The sequence below is a fragment of the Hypanus sabinus genome, chromosome 5, assembly GCF_030144855.1.
Source record: "Hypanus sabinus isolate sHypSab1 chromosome 5, sHypSab1.hap1, whole genome shotgun sequence".
NCBI lineage: Eukaryota > Metazoa > Chordata > Chondrichthyes > Myliobatiformes > Dasyatidae > Hypanus > Hypanus sabinus.
Window position 1 is genome coordinate 174786278 of NC_082710.1, and position 23867 is coordinate 174810144.

The window sequence follows — 23867 nt, forward strand, 5'->3', positions numbered from 1 at the left end:
TATAAGATGATGAGAGGCATTGTTCACATGGATAACCAGAGATGAGCAGTGACCTGTGTGGTGAACTATGTGCCTGTCTGGACACGCCCCCTGCTGACTGCTCCTGTGGCTCCTCCCACAGGCCCCTGTATAAAGGAGATCTGCGGCCTGACGCTCGGCCTCAGTCTCCAGTACATAGTATGATGGACACTCACTCCTGGTTCCTTCTTCCAGTCAATAAAAGCCGATATCACGCCTTATGTCTCAGTGTGAGTTATTGATGGTGCATCAACCTGATAGAGGAGTATAAGATGATGAGAGGCATTGATCGTGTGGACAGTCAGATGCTTATTTCCCAGGGCTGAAGTGACTAACACGAGAGGGCACACTGCCACCTTGTGGTGATGGTGGAAATGGGACCGGCTGTTGATTACCAATCAAAAGTTTGGCCACAACTGGAGAAAATTTAGAAATCGAGGTGATTCCTCTTTGGACGGAGTCACACATTCAGTCAACCTTCTCGGATGTTTGCCCAGCTGTGGTATTTTTCTGGCATGCCTTGATGATAGAGTTTCCTTATATCTGGGCTCCATATCTTCTGAAGCTCCTTCAACTGGTACTGAAATTCTTCCTTCTCTGCCATCTGATTGTCTTCCAATCAGGAGATGGTGTGATTCCACTTTTTGGAAGCTTTGTTCTTCTCTTCCTCACTGATCGTGCCCCTCACCATCCACTGAGCGTTTGATGTGGAAAGTGTAGCACTCGAGGGAGTTCTTGCTGCCAATCCGTTCACGTTGCTGTTTGTCTTTGGCTTTATATTTTTTGGCCTCCTGCACCATCCTGTCAATTTCCTCCTTACTCAGCCTGCCCTTGTCGTTGGTGATGGTGATCTTGTTTGTTTTCCCAGTGCTCTTGTCGACAGCAGAGACATTGAGGATGCCATTGGCGTCAATATCGAAGGTCACCTCAATCTGGGGTACGCCACGAGGAGCGGGAGGGATGCCACTCAACTCAAACTTGCCCAGAAGGTTGTTGTCCTTGGTCATGGCTCTCTCGCCTTCATACACCTGAATAAGGACACCAGGCTGGTTATCGGAGTAGATGCTGAAGATCTGGGTCTCTTGGTGGGGATGGTGGTGTTCCGCTTGATAAGGGTGGTCATGACTCCACCTGTCGTCTCCAGCCCCAACGACAGAGCAGCAACATCCAGGAGTAGCAGATCCTGAACATTCTCCGACTTGTCCCCCATCAGAATGGCCGCCTGGACAGCTGCCCCATAGGCCACGGCCTCATCGGGGTTGATGCTCTTGTTCAGCTCCCTACCGTTGAAGAAATCTTGCAGCAGCTTCTGGATCTTGGGGATGCGGGTGGAGCCTCCGACCAGGACAATCTCATGGATCTGGGATTTGTCCAGCTTGGCATCTCTCAGGGCTTTCTCCACTGTCTCCAGAGTGCCCCTGAACAGGTCAGAGTTCAGCTCCTCAAACCGAGCCCTGGTGATTGAGGTGTAGAAGTCAATGCCCTCAAATAGAGCATCAACCTCAATACTGGCTCGGGTGCTGGAAGACAGGGTTCTCTTTGCTCTCTCGCAGGCCGTCCGCAGCCTCCTCACCGCTCTCTTGTTCTGGCTGATGTCCTTCTTGTATTTCCGCTTGAACTCCTCAATGAAGTGATTGACCATGCGGTTGTCAAAGTCCTCTCCTCCCAGGTGGGTATCACCGGCTGTCGATTTCACTTCAAAGATCCCGTCATCAATGGAGAGAATGGAGACGTCGAAGGTGCCACCACCCAGGTCAAAGATGAGAACATTATGCTCCCCTTTGCCTTTCTTGTCCAGCCCATAGGCAATGGCAGCTGCTGTCGGTTCATTGATGACACGCAGGACATTGAGACCCGCTATCACACCAGCATCTTTGGTTGCCTGGCGCTGGGAGTCATTGAAATAGGCAGGAACAGTAACGACAGCGTTGGTGACATTGTGGCCGAGATAAGCCTCAGCAATCTCCTTCATCTTGGTCAGCACCATGGAGGAGATTTCCTCTGGGTAAAAGGTCTTGTTCTCCCCCTTGGGCCACCTTCACCTTGGGCTTCCCTCCGTCACTCACCACCTGGAAGGGCCAGTGCTTCATGTCAGACTGCACCGTCGGGTCATCAAACCTCCTCCCGATGAGCCGCTTGGCATCAAAGATGGTGTTGGCGGGGTTCATTGCCACTTGGTTCTTGGCCGCATCGCCGACGAGCCTCTCGGTGTCGTTGAAGGCCACATAGCTGGGGGTGGTGTGGTTACCCTGGTCGTTGGCGATGATCTCCACCTTGCCATGCTAGAATGCCCCAACACGGGAGTAGGTGGTGCCCAGGTCAATGCCAATGGCCGTTCTCTTACTCGCCATTCTCACAGGACCTCTTTTACTGTCCGTAGCACAGCCTCAACTCCTTGCTTGTCTTTGCTCCTCAGCCTCTTATTTACAGGTTGCGTCTGGACCAGAACTCGCACGCCTGATTGGCTATTAAGCGGTCCAGTAATCAGTGCCCAAAATACGCTTTGGCCAATGACGTTCTGCGTCAGCGGAGTGTGACAGCAGCATTATATGTCAGTGTATTCCGTCATTTGGCGCAAACCTGTGTCTTCTGTTGATGACGTAAATCCCTCAAGGAACCTTGGTATCAAACATGTCTTGGATGGCACGAGTTCAATCTGAAATTTGAAACCTACCTGAAGCCGATGAGTTTCTACATTTATTTGCCACTGCTACTTGTCTGTTGTTAAAAATAAGCCTCGGGCTGGCAATGGATCATTGTGTTTGCACCATTATTGCGTTATGTCTGTCTGGCTTTGCGTTGTGCCAATAGCATTTGCTTTGGTGTTTCTGGACAGCAAAGAGTAAAAGTTTTAAACAGATCTCTGAATAAAACATGTGTTAACGACACCTAAAAAAGGAGAGCTGCTGTATGGTGGCCCAAACACCTGTTCCCAATCTGAATCCTGAAGTAATTGGCACAGGAGAAGGTCACGCAGTTCCTGAAACCTCGCTGCCTTTCCATATCAATTCCACTTTCCAGTTTCAACTCCAATTCCTGGATTACACTGTATTCCAAAACCAGAATCACTGGCACATGCCATGAAAGTCATTTTGTGGCAGCAATGCATTATAACTTTTAGAAACTATAAATTACAGTAAGAAATATATATATAAATTAATAGTGAGTGCATTGTCCATTCAGAAATCTGATGGCTGAGGGAATATGCTCGTCTGCAAAATGTTGAGTGTGTGTCTTCAGGCTCCTGTAACTCCTCCTTGATGGTCGTAATGAGAAGAGGGCATGTTTTGGGTGATCGGGGTCTTTAATGATAGATGCTGTGTTCCTGAGGTATTGCCCTGTGCCCATGATGGAGCCAGCTGAGTTTACAACTTCCTGCAGTTTCTTTTCTGCTCCTGTACCAGACGGCGAAGTTATAAACCAGATTAAATCAATTGTACCCGTGCTATTAGTCCACACAACAACTGAACACCCACCCTGCTTCTGGAATAGAAAATTCCATACATTGGCATTGGTCTAAACAAAGTACTGGCTCCTGATCTCACCCCTAAAATTCCTACCCCCATTTCCCTAGCCATGCTCGTACTAACATGAAGGGCACAATTTAAAGGTGCTTGGAAGTAGGTGTAAGGGGGGGGAAATAGAGGGCTATGCGGTAGGGAAACTCTAGGCAGTTTCCAGACTAGGTTACATGGTTGACACAACATTGTGGGCCGAAGGGCCTGTAATGTGCTGTAGATTTCTATGTTCTATGCACCAGATGCTAAAGCCAAGAAAATCAACAGTCTTCTTTTTGGCATCTTCAGAATTATACAACTTTAAACTAAGCAGGTCAGGCAACATCTATGGAAAAGAGTAAACTGTTGACAATTCAGTAGGGCTAAGACACTTCTTCAGGAAAGGAAGGGGGAAGATGTCTGAATTAAAAGGTGGGGAGGGGGAAAGAGGAAAGCAGCTAGCTGGAAGATGATAGGTGAAGCCAGGTGGACGGGAAGGTCAGGGGCAGGAGAAGAAGGAATCTGATAGGAGAGTGGACAATGGTAGAAAGGGAAGGAGGAGTGGACACAGGGGGAAGTAATAGGCAGGTGAGAAGTGAAAGGTCAGTGTGGGGGATAGAGGAGGGTGTGGAATTTGTTCACCAGAAGGAGAAATCGATGTTCATGCCATCAGGTTGGAGGGTACCCAGAAGGAATATAAGATGCTGCTCCTCCACCCTGAGGATGGCCTAATCCTGACACAAGATAAAGGCACAGATCAACACATCAGGTGGGAATGGGAATCAGAATTAAACTGTTTGACCACTGGGATGTCCCACTTGTGGCAGATGATGCAGAGGTGCTCGACGAGGTGCCCCCCCCCCCAGTTATGACAGGTCTCACCAGTGTAGAGGAGGCCGCATTGGGTGCACTGAACACAACAGATGATCCCTGCAGATTCACAGGTGAAGTGTTACCTCACCTGCAAGGACTGTTTGGAGCCCTGAATGGAGGTGAGGGAGGAGGTGTAGGATCAGGTGGAGCACTTAGGCCGCTTGCAGGGGTAAATGCCTGGAGGGAGATTAGTGGGGAGGGACGAATAGACAAGGGAATTGTGAAGACAAGGGATCCTTGCAGAAAGCAGAGAGGGATGGAGGGGGTAAAGAAATCTCTGTAGACTTTCCTGTGTTTATGGCCTTTAAATTATTTCATCTCTCTAACCCTAGTAAATGGTAGATTTTCCTGTTTGTCTCCAGTTGCCAAGGCAGAGACTCTTGTGCTATAATGGACTATAATGTGAGAGCAGATTCATTGGTAAATGTCTGCATGGAGTCAGAGTTAGCAGCATCGCCATCTTTGCCAGAAATGACTTAGCAATGGAAAACAAAATACTCCTTGCTGATCTGTCTCTATTGATAATTATAAATCTAATTATGTCAAGAAAACTCTGCAGGTTTATTGGAGCGTGCCTGGCAGTGTGGTCATATCAGAGGGAGTGTATGGAGCGTCCACAGAGAGGTAGCACCTCTGGTCAGGGGGCTTATGTTACGCGTCCCTGCATTTGCGTGCCTGCAGATTCTACAATGGATCTGCTCTTCTATTAAAGAGCAAGCTCAGTATGGCACAAGGCAATTGGAGACAAGGCCACTATTTACAGAGGTTACAAATAGATTTGTCATATTTTCTCACGATAAAGATCATTGGTCATTCAGTCCAATGAGTAGATGCTGGCTCACACAGCAATCCTGCGGTTTTTTTAGCAAATAATTCATTCCCTGTCAGCAACACATCACCTTCACCATGAACCTCCTCCCACCACCCACCACCAGTGGCCATTTGGCCAACCTGCCCAACTGCCTATGGGATGTGGGTGGAAACCAGAGTACTCGGGGAGGTGGGGGGAACAAATGCAGTCATGGGGAGAATGTGTAAGCTCATCACATACACACAAACTTTCAGGAAAAATAGATGAAAGATGTGGAGGTGTCAAAATAGTGCCAGTGATACGCCAACGTAGTTTAATTACAGAATATTGCTAGTGGCCACTTCATTAGGTGCACCTGTACACCTGAACATTAAAGCAAATATCAAATCGGCCAATCACGTGGCAATAACTCAATGCGTAAAAGCATGCAGACATGGTCAAGAGGTTCAGTTGTCATTCAGACCAAACATCAGAGTGGGGAAGATAGGTGATCTAAGTGATTTTGACCGTGGAATGATTGTGGATGCCATGGTTTGGGTAACTCAAAAGTTGCTGATCTGGGATTTTCACATACAACAGTGTCTTGTGGGTTACAGAGAATCATGCGGAAAACAAAAAATAATCCAGTGAGCGACAGTTCTGTGGGTAAAAACGTCTTGTTAACGAGAGGGGTCACAGAAGATTGGCCAAAATGGTTCGAGTTGACAGGAAAGCAACAGTAACTCAAATAACCATGCGTTACAACAGTGGTGTGCAGAACAGCATCTCTGAACGCTCAATGGGTCCAACCTTGAAGAGGATGGACGACAACAGCAGAAGACCAGGAACGGGGGCCGCTTTACTAGGTACAAGAGGTATGCAATGAGGTGCCCACCAAGTGCGTGTTGCTAATTTCCATGAAACGCTAAGACTGACATACTGTCATTAATCAAAGGTTTTATTGGCGTTGTATGAGTACAGTAACATGCTCAGCCAACCAGTTGTAGCTCGATATGAACATGCAGCCCAAATGTGCAACTTATTCAGGGAAAATCATCACCGCAACGCCAAATCGGACATTTGTTCAAGTCATGTAATTAATTGTTGCCAAATATAATGTGCCTGGCCAACATTACTGAAGGGTGTGATGGGAAAGGAGAAGTCGGGAAGGGATTCAATCAACCTCATCTATTGTTGGACCACTGAATGAATCCCCTTTAGCGGCTTGCGTCTCAAAGCCAGGTGCTATGTCTCCCTGGTATAGCCCAAGGATGATGGGATTACAGACTTTCTCCAGACCTTTTAACTGTCTTTCAAACTCTTCCTTTTCTGCCTCCTGGTTCACCTCCAGCCACGAAATCGCTTGATTGCAGGCTTCTATCACCTTCTTCTTGTCCTCCTCACTGACCTTTTTCTTGATCTTCTCTTCCTCCAATGAGCTCTTCGTGCTGAAGGCATAAGACTCCAGGGAGTTCTTGGCCGAGATCTTGCCGTTCAGCTGCTCATCCTGCGCCTTGTACCTCTCAGCATCTTGCACCATTCTGTCAATCTCTTCCTTACTCAGCCTGCCCTTGTCATTGGTGATGGTGATCCTGTTCTGTGTGCCGGTGATCAGGTCCACGGCCGACACATTCAGGATGCCATTGGCATCGATATCGAAGGTGACTTCTATCTGCGGCACGCCGCGAGGAGCAGGAGTGATGGAACGGAGATCAAATTTGCCCAAACGGTTGTTGTCCTTGGTCATGGCTCCCTCACCTTCATACACCTGGATCAAAACTCCAGTTTGATCATCAGAGTTAGTGGTGAACATCCTCGTCTGCTTGGCAGGAATGGCTGTATTACGCTTGATGAGAGTGAACATGACACCGCCTGCTATTTCAATTCCCAGTGATAACGGAGTGACATCCAGGAGAAGCAGACCTTGAACATTCTCTGACTTGTCCCCCATCAGAATGGCCGCCTGGACAGCTGCCCCATAGGCCACGGCCTCATCGGGGTTGATGCTCCTGTTCAGCTCCCTACCGTTGAAGAAATCTTGCAATAGCATCTGGATCTTAGGGATTCGAGTGGAGCCTCCAACCAGGACAATTTCATGGATCTCAGGTTTGTCCAGCTTGGCATCTCTCAGGGCTTTCTCCACTGTCTCCAGAGTGCCCCTGAACAGGTCAGAGTTCAGCTCCTCAAACCGAGCCCTGGTGATTGAGGTGTAGAAGTCAATGCCCTCAAATAGAGCATCAACCTCAATACTGGCTCGGGTGCTGGAAGACAGGGTTCTCTTTGCTCTCTCGCAGGCCGTCCGCAGCCTCCTCACCGCTCTCTTGTTCTGGCTGATGTCCTTCTTGTATTTCTGCTTGAACTCCTCAATGAAGTGATTGACCATGCGGTTGTCAAAGTCCTCTCCTCCCAGGTGGGTATCACCGGCTGTCGATTGCACTTCAAAGATACCGTCATCAATGGAGAGAATGGAGACGTCGAAGGTGCCACCACCCAGGTCAAAGATGAGAACATTACACTCCCCTTTGCCTTTCTTGTCCAGGCCATAGGCAATGGCAGCTGCTGTCGGTTCATTGATGACACGCAGGACATTGAGACCCGCTATCACACCAGCATCTTTGGTTGCCTGGCGCTGGGAGTCATTGAAGTAGGCAGGAACGGTAATGACAGCGTTGGTGACATTGTAGCCGAGGTAAGCCTCAGCAATCTCCTTCATCTTGGTCAGCACCATGGAGGAGATTTCCTCTGGGTAAAAGGTCTTGTTCTCCCCCTTGTACTCCACCTTCACCTTGAGCTTCCCTCCGTCACTCACCACCTGGAAGGGCCAGTGCTTCATGTCAGCCTGCACCATCGGGTCATCAAACCTCCTCCCGATGAGCCGCTTGGCATCAAAGATGGTGTTGGCGGGGTTCATTGCCACTTGGTTCTTGGCCGCATCGCCGATGAGCCTCTCGATGTCGTTGAAGGCCACATAGCTGGGGGTGGTGCGGTTGCCCTGGTCGTTGGCGATGATCTCCAATTTGCCATGCTGGAAGACCCCCACACAGGAGTAGGTCGTGCCCAGATCGATACCGATGGCCGCTGACATTGTTTAACGGAGTGTGGCAGATGCCGCAATCACAGAAGATATCCCCGCTCTCGGCGTCGTTCCTTGCCGTCTTCTTGCTTTACATATAGCCTTCAAGTGCGATTCCAGAATATTTTTCCCGGAATCTGATTGTTGTGGCCATCATAGCCAAAGTGCAAATGTATCTGAACGCTATTGAAGCACAGCGTCCCCGGTGAGTGAGTGCGCTCCTCGGTTGCCATGCAAACCCAAGGACAGAAACATTTGACGTCATAGAAGATGCGAAATGACGGCAGCCGGCAGCAACTTCGCTACATGCAAAAGCGCTGTGTTCCTTCCCAACGTCAAAGCTTAAAATGGCTCAGTCTTTCGCTTAACAGAGGAATGGTTCGCCTTTGCTAGTTCCGTTCCTAGTTTTACGATTTTGGGAGGAAAACTGACCCAAAGGCTTCCATTGTATTACTCTATAAATGAGGAAAAATAGTTCTTAATTTCAAGTTCAAGTTCAAGTTCGTTTATTGTCATTCAGCCATAGATATATAGATATACCGCCACAAATAACAACGTTCCTCTTGACTAAGATGCACAACACACTACATAATACTCACACATAACACATTAAGTAATATTACCACAAATATATTAACAAATAATAAGACATTTTCACAGCGTAAATTTGGAAAGTACGCAGTTTCCATGGTAACTACTGCTACTGGCGCTTTATACGTAATGAGGCCTGGGTGATGGCGGGGCGTTCAGTAGCCTCGTGCCCTGGAGGGAGAATCTGTTTCCCAACCTTCTCCTAATACCACTGTACCTTCTGTATGATGGTAGGGGGTCAAAGAGATTGTTAAACTGGTGGGAGGGACCACTGACCATCTTAAGTAATTGCATACGCAGCGCTCCTGGTAGATATCTGAGATCGCCCGTTCTGTGCATTCTCCACGGAGAATGGTGCAGTGAGGAGTGTCAGTCTGCACCCTCCTAAAGTCTACAAGCACCTCTTCAGGCTTATCCTCGTTGAGAATTAAGTTGTTTCTTCGCACTATTCTATCAGCGGTGCAACCTTCGCTGTCTGCACCGACTCGTCGTCGTTGCTGATGAGGCCGATCACTATCGCCTCATCAAAGAACTTGATGATTCGGTTTGAACTAGATCTTCCAGTACAGTCAGACTACCGCAGCGTGACGGCAGCGGGCCTAGCATGCAGCCCTGGGGACCCCGGTGCTCAGCGTGACGGGCTAGAGATGTTGATACCAACACGGACTGACTGGCCTTCCTGTCAAAAAAAGTCCAAGATCCAGTTACGGAGACAAGTGTTGAGACCCAACAAGGATAGGTTACTGACCAGCTTCTGAGGCAGGAACTGAGGTGGACAAAGAGCATCCTGGCATATAAGGCACCATTCCCCAGGTGGGACTGGACAGAGTGGAATGGCATCATCAACGGACTTGTAACCGGAAAGGGTCCAGTGTCGCAGAAAGATGGGAATTAACGCGATCCATAACCAGCTGCTCAAAGCACTGGATTATTCCTCATGTCAGTGCACTGGCCGAGATAATAGTGACCGCCTCGTAGTCTGCGAGGGCAGTGGTTTGTTCCAAAGAAATTCTGAAGGTGTCTATAGCACCTCTGTTTTCTGGGCTGAACGACCTGATGTTATGAGGCCCCGCAGCTTTACGTGGATGAACCCTGGCTAGGTCGGCGTCCTAGCCGGCACGTTGTCCGTGCGAGAAGACATTTAGCCTTGGCGGAAAGAGAGGCATCGCTGTCGTTGACGTACATGGTGGACTTGTAGTCCGTAATGGTCTAAATGCCCCCGCCATGAAAGCTTTGTGTCTCTGGCGGTATATTCTGTGAATAATCCCGTTTTGTTTTCCTGAAGACACGGAAAATTGCGGTTTATCCCCCGATCCCCCTAAACATTAGTTCTATTCCCGCCTCCGTGGGAGTAAAAAAGCCTGCTTTCATCATTCCGTCTGTGAGTCCACGGACTTCGTTGCCTACACGGTTGTGAAGGCCAAGCCATTGGTCTATCTAAAGCAGGAGGCGGGAATAGAACTAGTGTATAGGGGGATCGGGGGAAAGGTGAAATATTTATGGGGAACCTGAGGGGGATTTCTTCATTCAGTGCAAGTGTGGAGCGAGCTGCCCGTGGAAATGGGTTCGGTTGCAACATTCGAGAGAATTTGGGTAAGTACATGGATGGGAGGGCGAAAGAAATTCCTCCTCGTCTCTTTTCACAGGGTACGTCCTTGCATGCTGAGGTTTCCTGGGATATCTACCCGAACCTGAGGTCGGTGACAGAGTATCAAATCAAAGAGAACTGCAGCACAGATACGGGCCCTTCGGCCCATCTAGTCTATGCTGAAATGTTAATCTGCCTACTCCCATCCACCTGCACTTGGAGCATAACTCCATACCCACCCATCCATCTATACCCCTTATGATTTGTATAGCTTTATCAAATCTCCCCTAATTCTCCTATGACCCAGGGAATAAAGTCCTAAATTGTTCGACCTTTCTCTATAACTCTGGTCCTCCTTTCAGGTGTTCACTGTAAAGGCTCCCTCTGGCATGAGTTCAGGAGGTACCCCTCACAGTACTGTCCTTAAAAAATGATTCCCGAATTTTTATCGGCAATATCCACCATAAGAGAACGGTATGGTAGCATTATTGAAATGAATTGACTTTATTACTTACATCCTTCACATACATGAGGAGTAAAAATATTTATGCTATGTTTCTGTCTAAATGTGCAATAAGCAATTTGTAGTAGTTTATAATAAATAGTACGTACAACAGGACAGTCAATATAACATAGAAATACAGTTGTACCAGCAGGAATTAATCAGTCTGATGGCCTGGTGGAAGAAGCTGTCCTGGTGACTGTGGTCCTGACTTTTATGCTGTGGTACCATTTCCCAGATGGTCGCAGCTGGAACCGTTTGTGGTTGGGGTGACTCAGGTCCCCAATGATGCTTTGGGCCCTCTTTACACACACCAGTATCTGTAAATATCCTAAATAGTAGGAAGTTCACATTTACAGATGCACTGGGCTGTCTGCACCACTCTCTGCAGAGTCCTGCAATTGAGGGAATGACAGTTCCCATACCAGACAGTGATGCAGCCAGTCAGGATGCTCTCAATTGTGCCCCTGTAGAAAGTTCCTAGGATTTGAGGGCCCATACCAAACTTCTTCAACTGTCTGAGGTGAAAGAGGAGCTGTTGTGCCTTTTTCACCATAAAGCCGGTATGTAATAGACCACATGAGATCCTTGGTGATGTTTATGCTGAGGAACTTAAAGCTGCTCATCCGTTCAACCCCAGATCCATTGATGTCGATAGGGGTTAGCCCGCCTCCATTCCTCCTGTAATCCACAACCAGTTCCTTTGTTTTTGCGACATTGAGGGAGAGGTTGTTCTCTTGACACCATTGTGTCAGAGTGATAATTTCTTCACTGTAGGCTGCCTTGTTATTAGTTGAGATTAGGCCAATCAATGTCATTAGCAAATTTAATTAGCAGGTTGGAGCTGTGGGTGACGACACAGTTGTGGGTGTACAAAGAGTAAAGGCGGGGGGCTTAGGACACAGTCCTCTGTTGAGGGTCAGAGGGTTGGAGGTGAGGGAGCCCACTCTTACCACCTGCCAACGATCTAACAGGAAGTCCAGGATCCAGCTGCACAAGGCAGGGTGAAGGCCGAGGTCTCTGAACTTCTTGTCAAGCTGAGAGGGAATTATGGTGTTGAATGCTGACCAGCATTCTCACGTGAGATCCTTCTTCTGCAGATGTGTTACAGTGCTAGTGATGCAGTTCAGTTCCGCCGCTGTCCATATGGAGTCTGCACTTGCCCTCTGGACCCATGGGTTTCCCTCTCAAATCACAAGGAAGCATGGGCAAGTAGGTTAATTGGTCACAGGGTATGCCGGAAGGGACTGTATCTCTAAATAAAATAAACAAGAACATCCAGTCCTGAAGAAGGGTCTTGGCCCCAAACGTTGACTCTTTTCCATGGATTATGCCAAGCATGCTGAGTTCCTCCAGCAATTAGCGTTTCCAGCACCTGCAGATTTTCTCATGTGTCAAATAAGACTGTGCCCTGAAGTTGCCTGAGGCTTGGCTGTCCTGGGAAAACCGGTTTGAATTCCCATGTCTCAGAACAGAACAGAGAAAATCTACAGATGCTGAAATCCAAGCAACACACATAAAATGCTGGAGGAACTCAGCAGGCCAGACAGCATCCACAGAAAAGAGTACAGTCGACGTTTCGGGCCGAGACCCTTCATCAGGACTGCAGAAGAAAAATGATAAGAAAGAGGAAGAAGCTTGGGAGAGGGGTGGAAGAAATACAGGAGTAGGTGATAGGGAGAGGAGAAGGGCATGAAGTAAAGAGCCGGGAAGTAGATAAAGGGCAGGAGAAGAGAGAATCCGAGAGGAGAGGACAGAAGGCCATGGATTGAAGGGAAGAGGAGGAGCACCAGAGGGAGATACTGGGCAGGTAAAGAGATAATGTGAGAGAGGAAAATGGGAATGCGAAATGCTGAAGGAGGAGGGCCACTATTGGAATTTTGAGAAATTAATGTTCATGCCATGAGGATGGAGGCTACCCAGACGGAATAAAATGTGTTGTTCCTCCAACTTATGAGTGGCCTCATCACAACAGCAGAGGAGGCCATGGCTAGACGTGTCGGAATGGGAATGTGAAATGGAATTAAAATGGGTGGGTGGCCACTGGGAGATCCCACTGTTTATGGTGGCTGGGGCATTGTTGCTCGATGAAGCGGACTCCCAATCTATGTCGGGTCTCACCGATATACAGGAAGCCAGACCAGGAGCACCGGACACAGTAGGTGTCCCCAACAGGCTCACATGTGAAATGACGCCTCACCGGGAAGGACTGTTTGGGGTCCTGAATGGTAGTGAGGGAGGAGGTGTAGGGGCAGGTGTGGCACTTGTTCAGCTTGCAAGGGTAAGTGTTAGGAAGGAGATCAGTGGGGAGGGATGAATGGGCAAGGAGTTGGTAGGGAGTGATCCCTGCAGAAAGCAGAAAATGAAAGGAGGGGCGGCAAAGATTAGCTTAGAAGTGAGATCCTGTTGCAGATGGCAGATGTTACGGAGAATTATGGACACGGGCTGGTGGGGTGATAGGAGACCCTCTGGCATTCTCTCTCCCTACCTGCAATGGCTCTGCTCTACACGTTCTCTGACTTTCAATCGTCGGTTCTTTGCCTTTTTCGTGCCCTGTAAAGATTGGAAGGAAGATCACCCGGCCTCAGACTACAGAATCATGCCATCTCCAACGCTGACAGGCCCGGATGTCTCCAGACCGTGATCTCAGTATGTTGTGGAGTGGATGGGAGACATTGACCAAGATGGCGTGCAACTTGGACAGCATCCTCTTTTCAGACACCACCGTCAGAGAGTCTAGTTCCACCCCCACAACATCACTGGCCTTACGAATGAGTTCGTTGATTCTGCTGGTGTCTGCTACCCTCAGCCTGCTGCCCCAGCACACAACAGCAAACATGATAGCACTGGCCACCACAGACTCGTAGAACATCCTCAGCATCGTTCGGCGGATGTTAAAGGACCTCAGTCTCCTCAGGAAATAGGGACAGCTCTCACCCTTCTTGTAGGCCGTTTTCAATGCTTCCTTTCAAAATAAAATCCCTCAGCTTCAGGAATTTGCTCAAGTCTGTGTGTTGATCCAGTATTGCTGATGATATCATTCCAATGCCTTGACGGCCCCCTATAGGTTGTCCTCGTCTGGGGACAGAGTGGTGGGGTGGCTATGTCTTGTGAGGATCTGAATTTAACAGGTGTCAATTGTACCTTTCTCCTTCTTAGTAATGCCACCAACATCGCAGATATTACCCCAGTATCTCTTCAGTAACAAACAGGAGAGAATTCCTATCCTCAGGAATACTTCCATTCCATTAAACCTCCTGTAAGCAACTGCCCTGGGTGTCAGTGTCCTCGAGAGAAATGGCGTCTTGTATACACGTACTGTGAACACAAATTAGGAGGAACTTCCTTAGTCAAAGTGTGAATCTGCCGAGGCCCCAAGTCATTGGATATATTTAGGAGATTGGTACTTCCTTCATTAGTGAGGGTATCAAAAGTTATGCAGGGAGAGGGAGAGGGAGAATGGGATAGAGGAGGAAAATAAATAAGCAATAATCCTATACTGAATCAGTATCGATCAGCTCAATGGACTCATTCTGTTCCTCTGTGTTTGGGCTTATCGACGGGGTGAGATTTCATTCAGGAGTTTAATAACCATCTATGTAGAGCCTACAGAAATGCCTGCAAGGCTTGAAATGATTAATACGTAAAAATTCTTTGTAAACTCAACTCAGAAAATGCACACACATTTTCTCATAATCATACAAGTCCCCCCGCCATCTACCTGTTCAGACCCACACTCCTCACCACAGAGCCGACTGCAACAACCAGTCCTCATTCCCAGCATGTGGGTGTGGAATCCTCCCCCAAGGCAGCTAATTATACTTTGTCGGGGGGCAATGTTGGAGCTGCTGCCCAAGGCCAACATCACTGGATCTGTCCACGTTGAGGGTTAGTCACCTTCCTGAAGGACCACAGGCCTTCTGGTAAAGTAATGCCACACGGAACCTGTGAGAGTGGGGAAGTGTTAACAACCAGATCCAGAAACAAGGAACAGTGTGATGGGATCTGGGAGGAAGATATCCCTGGGAAAGGGAGCCTGGGGAAGGGTCACCCGATTATATGCAGCAGTATTTTAACACCCATAAATTGGGGACTTCCAATTTTTTTAAAAAAACAAAAGGAACAATCTTCCTTCCCGGCTAGGCTGGTATTTAAATAAAATTACAGACAATTGAAAAATTAAACAATTTATTCAAAGCAAATATAACAAGATATTTAATACTGTACAACATTTACATTCCAAAAGTGGTGACATTAAAAAAATACCCCCGATACAGAGAACCCGATCAAAGGAATTGAATAGTCCAGTTACCAGTGTTTACAATTAGAACATCACAGCCAGACTCAGGACATTGACATGACCCAGTGGTGTTACAGTGGAGACTATTCCCAAGAGCCAACATCAGCATCAGACCCACTGAAGTGTCCAGAGAGCTCAAACTGAGCAAGCCCCATACTGTCACATTTACAGTCCTTTAATCCACCTCCTCAATAGTTGGTCCAGAGGAACTGGCATTCCCAGCCTGTGCCCTGCATGATTCCCCTGCGCCTGCTCCTTGGTACAGTTTGGCAATGATGGGGTTGCAGACTTTCTCCAGCTCTTTCTGCTTGTGCTCAAACTCTTCCTTCTCTGCCATCTGATTCTTCTCCAGCCATGATATTGCCTCGTTGCACAGGTCAATAACTTTCCTCTTGTCTTCTGCACTGATCTTTCCAGCCATCTTCTCATCCTCCACAGAGCCCTTCATGTTGAAGGCATAGGACTCCAGGGAGTTCTTGGCTGCAATCTTCTGCCGCTGCATTTCATCCTCATTCTTGTACTTCTCGGTCTCCTGCACCATCCTGTCAATTTCCTCCTTACTCAGCCTGCCCTTGTCGTTGGTGATGGTGATCTTGTTTGTTTTCCCAGTGCTCTTGTCGACAGCAGAGACATTGAGGATGCCATTGGCGTCAATATCGAAGGTCACCTCAATCTGGGGTACGCCACGAGGAGCGGGAGGGATGCCACTCAACTCAAACTTGCCCAGAAGGTTGTTGTCCTTGGTCATGGCTCTCTTGCCTTCATACACCTGAATAAGGACACCAGGCTGGTTATCGGAGTAGGTGCTGAAGATCTGGGTCTGCTTGGTGGGGATGGTGGTGTTCCGCTTGATAAGGGTGGTCATGACTCCACCTGCCGTCTCCAGCCCCAACGACAGAGCAGCAACATCCAGGAGTAGCAGATCCTGAACATTCTCCGACTTGTCCCCCATCAGAATGGCCGCCTGGACAGCTGCCCCATAGGCCACGGCCTCGTCGAGGTTGATGCTCTTGTTCAGCTCCCTACCGTTGAAGAAATCTTGCAGCAGCTTCTGGATCTTGGGGATGCGGGTGGAGCCTCCGACCAGGACAATCTCATGGATCTGGGATTTGTCCAGCTTGGCATCTCTCAGGGTTTTCACCACTGGCTCCAGAGTGCCCCTGAACAGGTCAGAGTTCAGCTCCTCAAACCAAGCCCTGGTGATTGAGGTGTAGAAATCAACACCCTCAAACAGAGAGTCAATCTCAATACTGGCTTGGGTGCTGGAAGACAGGGTTCTCTTTGCTCTCTCACAGGCCGTCCACAGCCTCCTCACCGCTCTCTTGTTCTGGCTGATGTCCTTCTTGTATTTCCGCTTGAACTCCTCAATGAAGTGATTGACCATGCGGTTGTCAAAGTCCTCTCCTCCCAGGTGGGTATCACCAGCTGTCGATTTCACTTCAAAGATCCCGTCATCAATGGAGAGAATGGAGACGTCGAAGGTGCCACCACCCAGGTCAAAGATGAGAACATTATGCTCCCCTTTGCCTTTCTTGTCCAGCCCATAGGCAATGGCAGCTGCTGTCGGTTCATTGATGACACGCAGGACATTGAGACCCGCTATCACACCAGCATCTTTGGTTGCCTGGCGCTGGGAGTCATTGAAGTAGGCAGGAACGGTAATGACAGCGTTGGTGACATTGTGGCCGAGGTAAGCCTCAGCAATCTCCTTCATCTTGGTCAGCACCATGGAGGAGATTTCCTCTGGGGAAAAGGTCTTGTTCTCCCCCTTGTACTCCACCTTCACCTTGGGCTTCCCTCCGTCACTCACCACCTGGAAGGGCCAGTGCTTCATGTCAGACTGCACCGTCAGGTCATCAAACCTCCTCCTGATGAGCCGCTTGGCATCAAAGATGGTGTTGGCGGGGTTCATTGCCACTTGGTTCTTGGCCGCATCGCCGATGAGCCTCTTGGTGTCGTTGAAGGCCACATAGCTGGGGGTGGTGCGGTTGCCCTGGTCGTTGGCGATGATCTCCACCTTGCCATGCTGGAAGACCCCCACACAGGAGTAGGTGGTGCCCAGATCGATCCCGATGGCTTTCCCCTTGGATGCAGGCATCTGTGTTTCTGATGAAAGCTCCGACGTTCCTTATTGAAATACCAGAAGGACTTCCTTGTTTCTCCAAGCCGATCGTTACTGCATGGCTTGCTGCTCCGTCCCTTAATATAGTCCCAGCGCGGCTATGTGGGCGGTGCTTCGTTCTTGAGGGGCGTCTAGGTAAACCAATGAAAACGCGGGCGAGTGACTCACCGCCGAAGGTTGGAGAAGGTTCCGAGGCGGCGGCCAATGACAGCGCTGCTAGTTCGAGACTTGCCGGGGCTTCGCGAAAATTCTGGAAACAGCGAGGAAGATCTGGGGCAGTCAGGGAGGTTCCGGCAGAAACAGAGTCATTCAGGAACCCTTTGAAACACTTGTTAAACTGTACGAAACAAGCAATATTGCACCTCTTCCAAAAGTTCCCTCTGCGCAAGAAAAAGTCTCAAGCACCTTCTGGGGAGGGAATTCTCCGGCCTTAAGGGACGAAGCGAGTAAACAAGGAACGACAGCTCTGGGTAATACCTGCAGGACCAAATTAGCAACAGAACAAACACTTAAAAGAGAAAGTCAGAGTTTGTGACATTTAATTTTGACAAAAGGAATTTTCCGGTGTTGGCCCTGTTCTGGGCGGGACATGGAGTTTAAAAAAGAATTTTTAGGCTGACAGAAGTAATGAAATTTGCGAGAGTTCTTTTGTTTCGGTATAAATATACAGGTACACTCACAGACGTACACTCAGTGGGCAATTTACTAGGTACAGGACAGTTGTGTGTCTGCTGGTTAATGTAAATGACTGATTAGCCAATCATGTGGCAGCAGCTCAATGCATAAAAGCATTCAGACATTGTTGAGTTGTTGTCCAGACCAAACATTGGAATGGGGAAGAAATGTGACTTTTTAGGTGACTTTTACTGTGGAATGACTGTTGGTGCCAGACAGGGTGGTTTGAGTATCTGAAAAAATACTGATCTCTCGGATTTTTGTTCACAACATTCACTAAAGCTTACAGAGAATGGTGTGTAAAACAAAACCATGCAGAGAGTGAAAATGCCTTGTTATTGAGAAGGTCAGAGAAGAATGGCCTGTCTGGTTCTGGATGACAGGAAGGTGACAGTAACTGAAGAATCCACGTGGTACCACACTGGTGTGCAGAAGAGCCTCTCTGAATGAACAACACGTAGAGCATTGAAATGGACGTGTTAGAGCACAGACGCACACTAAGACAGAATTTATTATGTGTGGGATGTACCGAATAACGTGGCCACTGAGTGTAAATCTCCCCCAGTGTGTGGGTGATTGATTCGTGTAAGTGTGTGTTTGTAGGTCAGTGCAGAATGATGGGGATTGGTTCATACAGAATGATGCCATGACTTTACTGTCCTTCCATACCCACAAACAGGTCAAAATCTTTCTCTTCCCACTAAGCTGTTAAACAAGAACTGACCACTGACCTCCAATTCATTCTGGGAGGCTGAATATTGAAATTCAGGACTGTTCCTCACAAAGCAAAATTGGTAAATTTCCACAAACACATCTACTATAAAGTCAGCTCTTTCTGTCAGTTCCCCGGGATGCTTTCCATCAGGGTCTGGGGACTTGTCTACTGTTTACTCGGCCTACCCATTTGCTCATCACTCTCTTCAGTGACAGTTTTGGTCAAGGGTTCTCACCTCCCATTGCATTCATAACGTCTCTCCTTGACATGTTAGATGTGTCCTCAACACAAAGTCAGAATCTGGCACATGTAGTGAAATCTGCTGTCTTTGAGGGAACAGTACGATGCAATACATGGTATTAGAGAAAATAAGAATATTTGTGCATATTAAACAGTTAAAATAAGATAAGTCATATAGAGGCACAAATTTTAAAAAAGAAGTGAGGTAGTGTTCATGGCTTGTTGATCAGGACTGTGGGAATCACGGCGTTAAATATTGATGGTGACGATGAACAGTGTTCTGTCCAGGTGACCTCAGGCTGAGTGAAGAGTGAGTTCATTCGAAGTGGAATGGCTTAAACAATTGAAAAAGCTACACTGAACGCTTGTGAGTTTGGAACCTGCAGCTCTGAGAAATATAATGCAGAGAATGGTGTTAGCTGTGTGGATTGTCACGGATGCAAGAGTTGCTGGGGAATTTGCAAGTGGGAAGAAGTGGAGTAATATTTAGAAACGTCATTTAGCAAACAAATTCCATATGAATGGTGTACAAAAGCCTCGGTGACAAAATCCTCCATTACCCCGCTACAGGCCCTACGTGCGTTTTGTGCGGATGAACGAGAGCGAAAACGATCAAACTCAGAGGAGATCAAGTTCTTATTGACAGCATTTTGCTGGCAGTTAAAATGAATACCTCCGTGCATTCAGTCCAACACATCGATGAACAAATGGAAAAGTGTGTCCAAACGCCGGACAGCTGGAGAGGCAAAAATTATGTGTTCGCATTTCTTTATGTTATCAAAGTTCAAAGTAAGATTTATTATCAGAGTACATACATCTGACCACGTACAACCCTGAAATTCTCATCCTGTGGGTATACTCCGCAAATCTATAGAACAGTAACTGTAAACATCCAGAACTATAAACAGTAAACAAGCCGTGCAAATATAAATAAATAACAAACATGAAATAACAATATAACTGAGTCCTTAAATGAGGGTAGCTGTCTCCTTTTGTTCAAGAGCCTAATGGTTGGGGGGTAGTAACTGTTCGGGAACCTGGTGGTGGTGAGTCTGAGAACTGAGGCATTTGTATCTCCACCTGATGGCAGCAGCAAGAGAAGAGCCTGGCCTGGGTGGTTTCTGGGTGTTTTCTCAATCTTCAGCTAAAAGATGCACATGTAAAGGAATTGCAGACTCCTCTGGGAATGAAGCTCTTGCTTTCAGACCATTGAATAAAGTGAGATGCTGTCTAGACGCGTTGCACTGCAGACAATCATAAATACGTACGAGGCATTGATTGTATATTCTGAGGATGATAAGATATATCACAAGATATATTGTCACAGAAATTTGATAAACAGTGAATAAATATAGCTTTAGTCGTCTTAAATGATGTCTCTAAAGAACAGGCTGCGCTGTTGAAGACTGCAAAGGAGTGTATTAATGCCAATTGATGAACTTCATTTTGCACGAGGCAAAATTAACGAGATAAGAAGGAAGTATCTGGGAGACAATGTGTCTTGGAGTGAGAAAGTTACATTTTTCTCAGCCAAATTTGTGACAGGAGCTACAAATTCTCTGGTGACCTTGATAAACCACCTCTGTGTTTATTGAGAAGAGAGGTTTCCTGAGGGTGAGGTACAATGGGCGGCTTTTGATTTTTCTGTACATGCGGGATGGGACCTCCATTTTGGCAAAGACCAGGTCAGTGCCTTGTGTGGAAAATACCCTGATTTCCTTGCTGTCATAGTGAAGCAGTACAACGACTTCAAATTTACTGTACAGGAAAAGATTAAATCCTAACCGATTACTAGCTCGTCTGAAATGGTGACATTTGCAACTCAAAATGAAGAGTTTTGTGACCTTGCAAAGCTGACGGACAATGGCAGAACCTTTCTTACAACTAGTGCTGCTCATGAAAGAGGTTTTAGCCTCATGAATCAAATCAAAAACAAGCTGAGGAACCGTTGAAGTGAGTGTCATTTGGATATGCCAATGGGAATTCTCTGCTGGAAGAGGATTTATTAGTCTGGACAAAGATGGGTAAATGCCAAAGACAGCAGGGAGAAAAGTGACTAAGCAACTTGAATATGTTCAATATCTTGTTCACATTTATGTCTCTTTTGTAATTCAGCTACCAATTTGGTGCTGTACGCAATGATTTCCAAATAAAACACTGATCTGCATACATTGTCAACCATTTTAGACCACTTCAATAACATGTGAAACGATCGATATTGATCGTCTCCGGTCTCTCTGATTACCATATCTGCCGGGGATCCAGCTGGGACTAAGGGGCCTCCTATTTGCTGGCGGTGCAGTTTTATATTTTTAATCTTTTTTTTTGCGGTCTTTTTTCCTACTTGCAGTTGAGTGTTCAAAGCCTTTGTCTTACCTCCGGAACTCTTTGGTTTGTTAGCAGGATCAGTGCTAGCCGATCGACTGCTCACATTTCCCGCTTTTCCCGTCTAGGATTTCAGTTTCAGTTAAGATGGCACAAAGCTTTATTCACACTATGAGCGCTCACTGGTGTGTTTCCACTGTCTTTCCACAAGTCTGAGTTCAGTCACAGAATAAATTGGGAGTTCTGAGACTCTGCTCGACAACGGATTACACTCTTATTTACACCCCAGGCGTACGTGACAAAAAGCACTTAATCTGAAAAAGAGGCAACTTCAACTACAACTCGGTAGAATAGCAAAGTTGCACTATATGTCCTTGAGTAGTTATACATTTTCTTAAGTGTTAGTTCTCAGGACAGTGTATCAGGCTTTCCCAAGCACAGACATGTGATAATGCTCAGAACAAGGTTATTTTGCCATCCTGTCTAGAAAGCACACTTCAGTCACACAGTGTACATCAGTAGCAGATAAGTGATTACAGACTTTGAATTCACATACTAGAAGATCATTAACCCCTTCATGTTCGTCACAATGTCTTACTATTTTTCTTCCTCAGGAGGGGTGGAAGAAATACAGGAGTAGGTGATAGGGAGAGGAGAAGGGCATGAAGTAAAGAGCCGGGAAGTAGATAAAGGGCAGGAGGAGAGAGAATCCGAGAGGAGAGGACAGAAGGCCATGGATTGAAGGGAAGAGGAGGAGCACCAGAGGGAGATACTGGGCAGGTAAAGAGATAATGTGAGAGAGGAAAATGGGAATGCGGAATGATGAAGGGGGAGGGCCACTATTGGAATTTTGAGAAATTAATGTTCATGCCATGAGGATGGAGGCTACCCAGATGGAATAAAATGTGTTGTTCCTCCAACTTATGAGTGGCCTAATCACAACAGCAGAGGAGGCCATGGCTAGACGTGTCGGAATGGGAATGTGAAATGGAATTAAAATGGGTGGGTGGCCACTGGGAGATCCCACTGTTTATGGTGGCTGGGGCATTGTTGCTCGATGAAGCGGACTCCCAATCTATGTCGGGTCTCACCGATACACAGAAAGCCAGACCAGGAGCACCGGACACAGTAGGTGTCCCCAACAGGCTCACAGGTGAAATGACGCCTCACCGGGAAGGACTGTTTGGGGTCCTGAATGGTAGTGAGGGAGGAGGTGTAGGGGCAGGTTCAGCTTGCAAGAATAACTGTTCGGAAGGAGATCAGTGGGGAGGGAGGAATGGGCAAGGAGTTGGTAGGGAGTGATCCCTGCAGAAAGCAGAAAGTGAGGGGAGGGTGGCAAAGATGAGCTTAGAAGTGAGATCCTGTTGCAGATGGCGGATGTTACGGAGAATTATGGACACGGGCTGGTGGGGTGATAGGTGACCCTCTGGCATTCTCTCTCCCTACCTGCAATGGCTCTGCTCTACACGTTCTCTGACTTTCAATCGTCGGTTCCTCTCCTTTATCATGCCCTGTAAAGATTGGAAGGAAGATCACCCGGCTTCAGACTACAGAATCATGCCGTCTCCGATGCCGGCAGGCCCTGATGTCTCCAGACTGCGATCCCTGCTGCCAACCTCAACGGTTCTGACGATCCCGAGTAGATACAGAACCCGGGCTCCACCGTGGTCAGTGTGGGTTCCAAGGACCTTGGACACCTTCAAAGTGCCGATTGAACAACCCCCAACCCCAACTCCAGCCTGGACACTGATCGACAGCACCTCCAGGCCGGGACTTTACCCACTGTCCCAGTCTCACCTTCGCCCACCACCGCACTGCAGTCCTGTGTCCCTCAGATCCTACCGCCATCCTGAGAGACCCCATCTTCATCTCACCACACCTTCCCTCTCCTCAGACACTGTCAATCCCCTTGCCCCCGCTGATCCCAGCCCTCATCCGTGCCGGGTCTCCACAATTCCCTCTGACTTTCCCCTCTCTCAGGAAGAACCTTCTGAGGTCAGTAAGGGCCTCTCCTTTGTAACCCTGAGCGCACACCTCAGTGAGTTCCTCGCCCACCCTGACGCAGAACCCTTCTTCCACCGCATCCGTCTCCGTGCCTGCTTCTTTGGCAAGGACTCCCCACCCCGCACCGATGACCCCATCTCCCGTCTTCAACCCTCATCCTCTTCCTGGACGTCCCAGTCTAGTCTCCTGCCAGCTCTGGATCTTTTCATTGCTGACAGCTGACGAGACATCAACCGTCTCGACTCCACTCTCCAATCTTAATCTCACTCCTGCCCAACGCACAGCTCTCCACTCTCACTGTACTAATCCTAACCTCGCCATCTAACCCGCAGATGAGGGTGGGGGTGCTGTAGTAGTCTGGCGGACTGACCTCTACCTTGTTAAGGAAAGGCGACAATTCTCAGACACCTCCTCTTACATACCCCTCGAACAGGACCCTGCTAAGGAGCACCAGGCTACTGTCTTTCACAACATCAGTAATCTTATTAACTCTAGGGATTGCCACCAACCTCATAGTTCCTTCACCCCACATCTCCCCTTTCTACCTCCTACCC

The 23867-nt window shown here is 47.9% G+C and overlaps 2 protein-coding genes and 1 pseudogene across 2 annotated transcripts; all 3 read right to left on the reverse strand.

The window, feature by feature from the left end:
* Positions 1 to 102: 102 nt before the first annotated feature.
* LOC132394618 (heat shock 70 kDa protein-like) lies at positions 103 to 2369 on the reverse strand (annotated as a pseudogene).
* A 3983-nt stretch (positions 2370 to 6352) lies between these two features.
* LOC132394619 (heat shock 70 kDa protein 1-like) lies at positions 6353 to 10599 on the reverse strand. Its single transcript, XM_059970965.1, has 2 exons — positions 10584 to 10599; positions 6353 to 8256 (listed from the first exon to the last, which is right to left on the reverse strand). The coding sequence occupies exons 1-2, from the start codon at positions 10597 to 10599 to the stop codon at positions 6353 to 6355; spliced, it is 1920 nt and encodes a 639-aa protein (XP_059826948.1).
* Positions 10600 to 15177: 4578 nt separating this feature from the next.
* LOC132394620 (heat shock cognate 71 kDa protein-like) lies at positions 15178 to 17368 on the reverse strand. The gene has a single exon (XM_059970966.1). The coding sequence runs from the start codon at positions 17328 to 17330 to the stop codon at positions 15408 to 15410; it is 1923 nt and encodes a 640-aa protein (XP_059826949.1). The 5' UTR covers positions 17331 to 17368; the 3' UTR covers positions 15178 to 15407.
* Positions 17369 to 23867: the final 6499 nt, after the last annotated feature.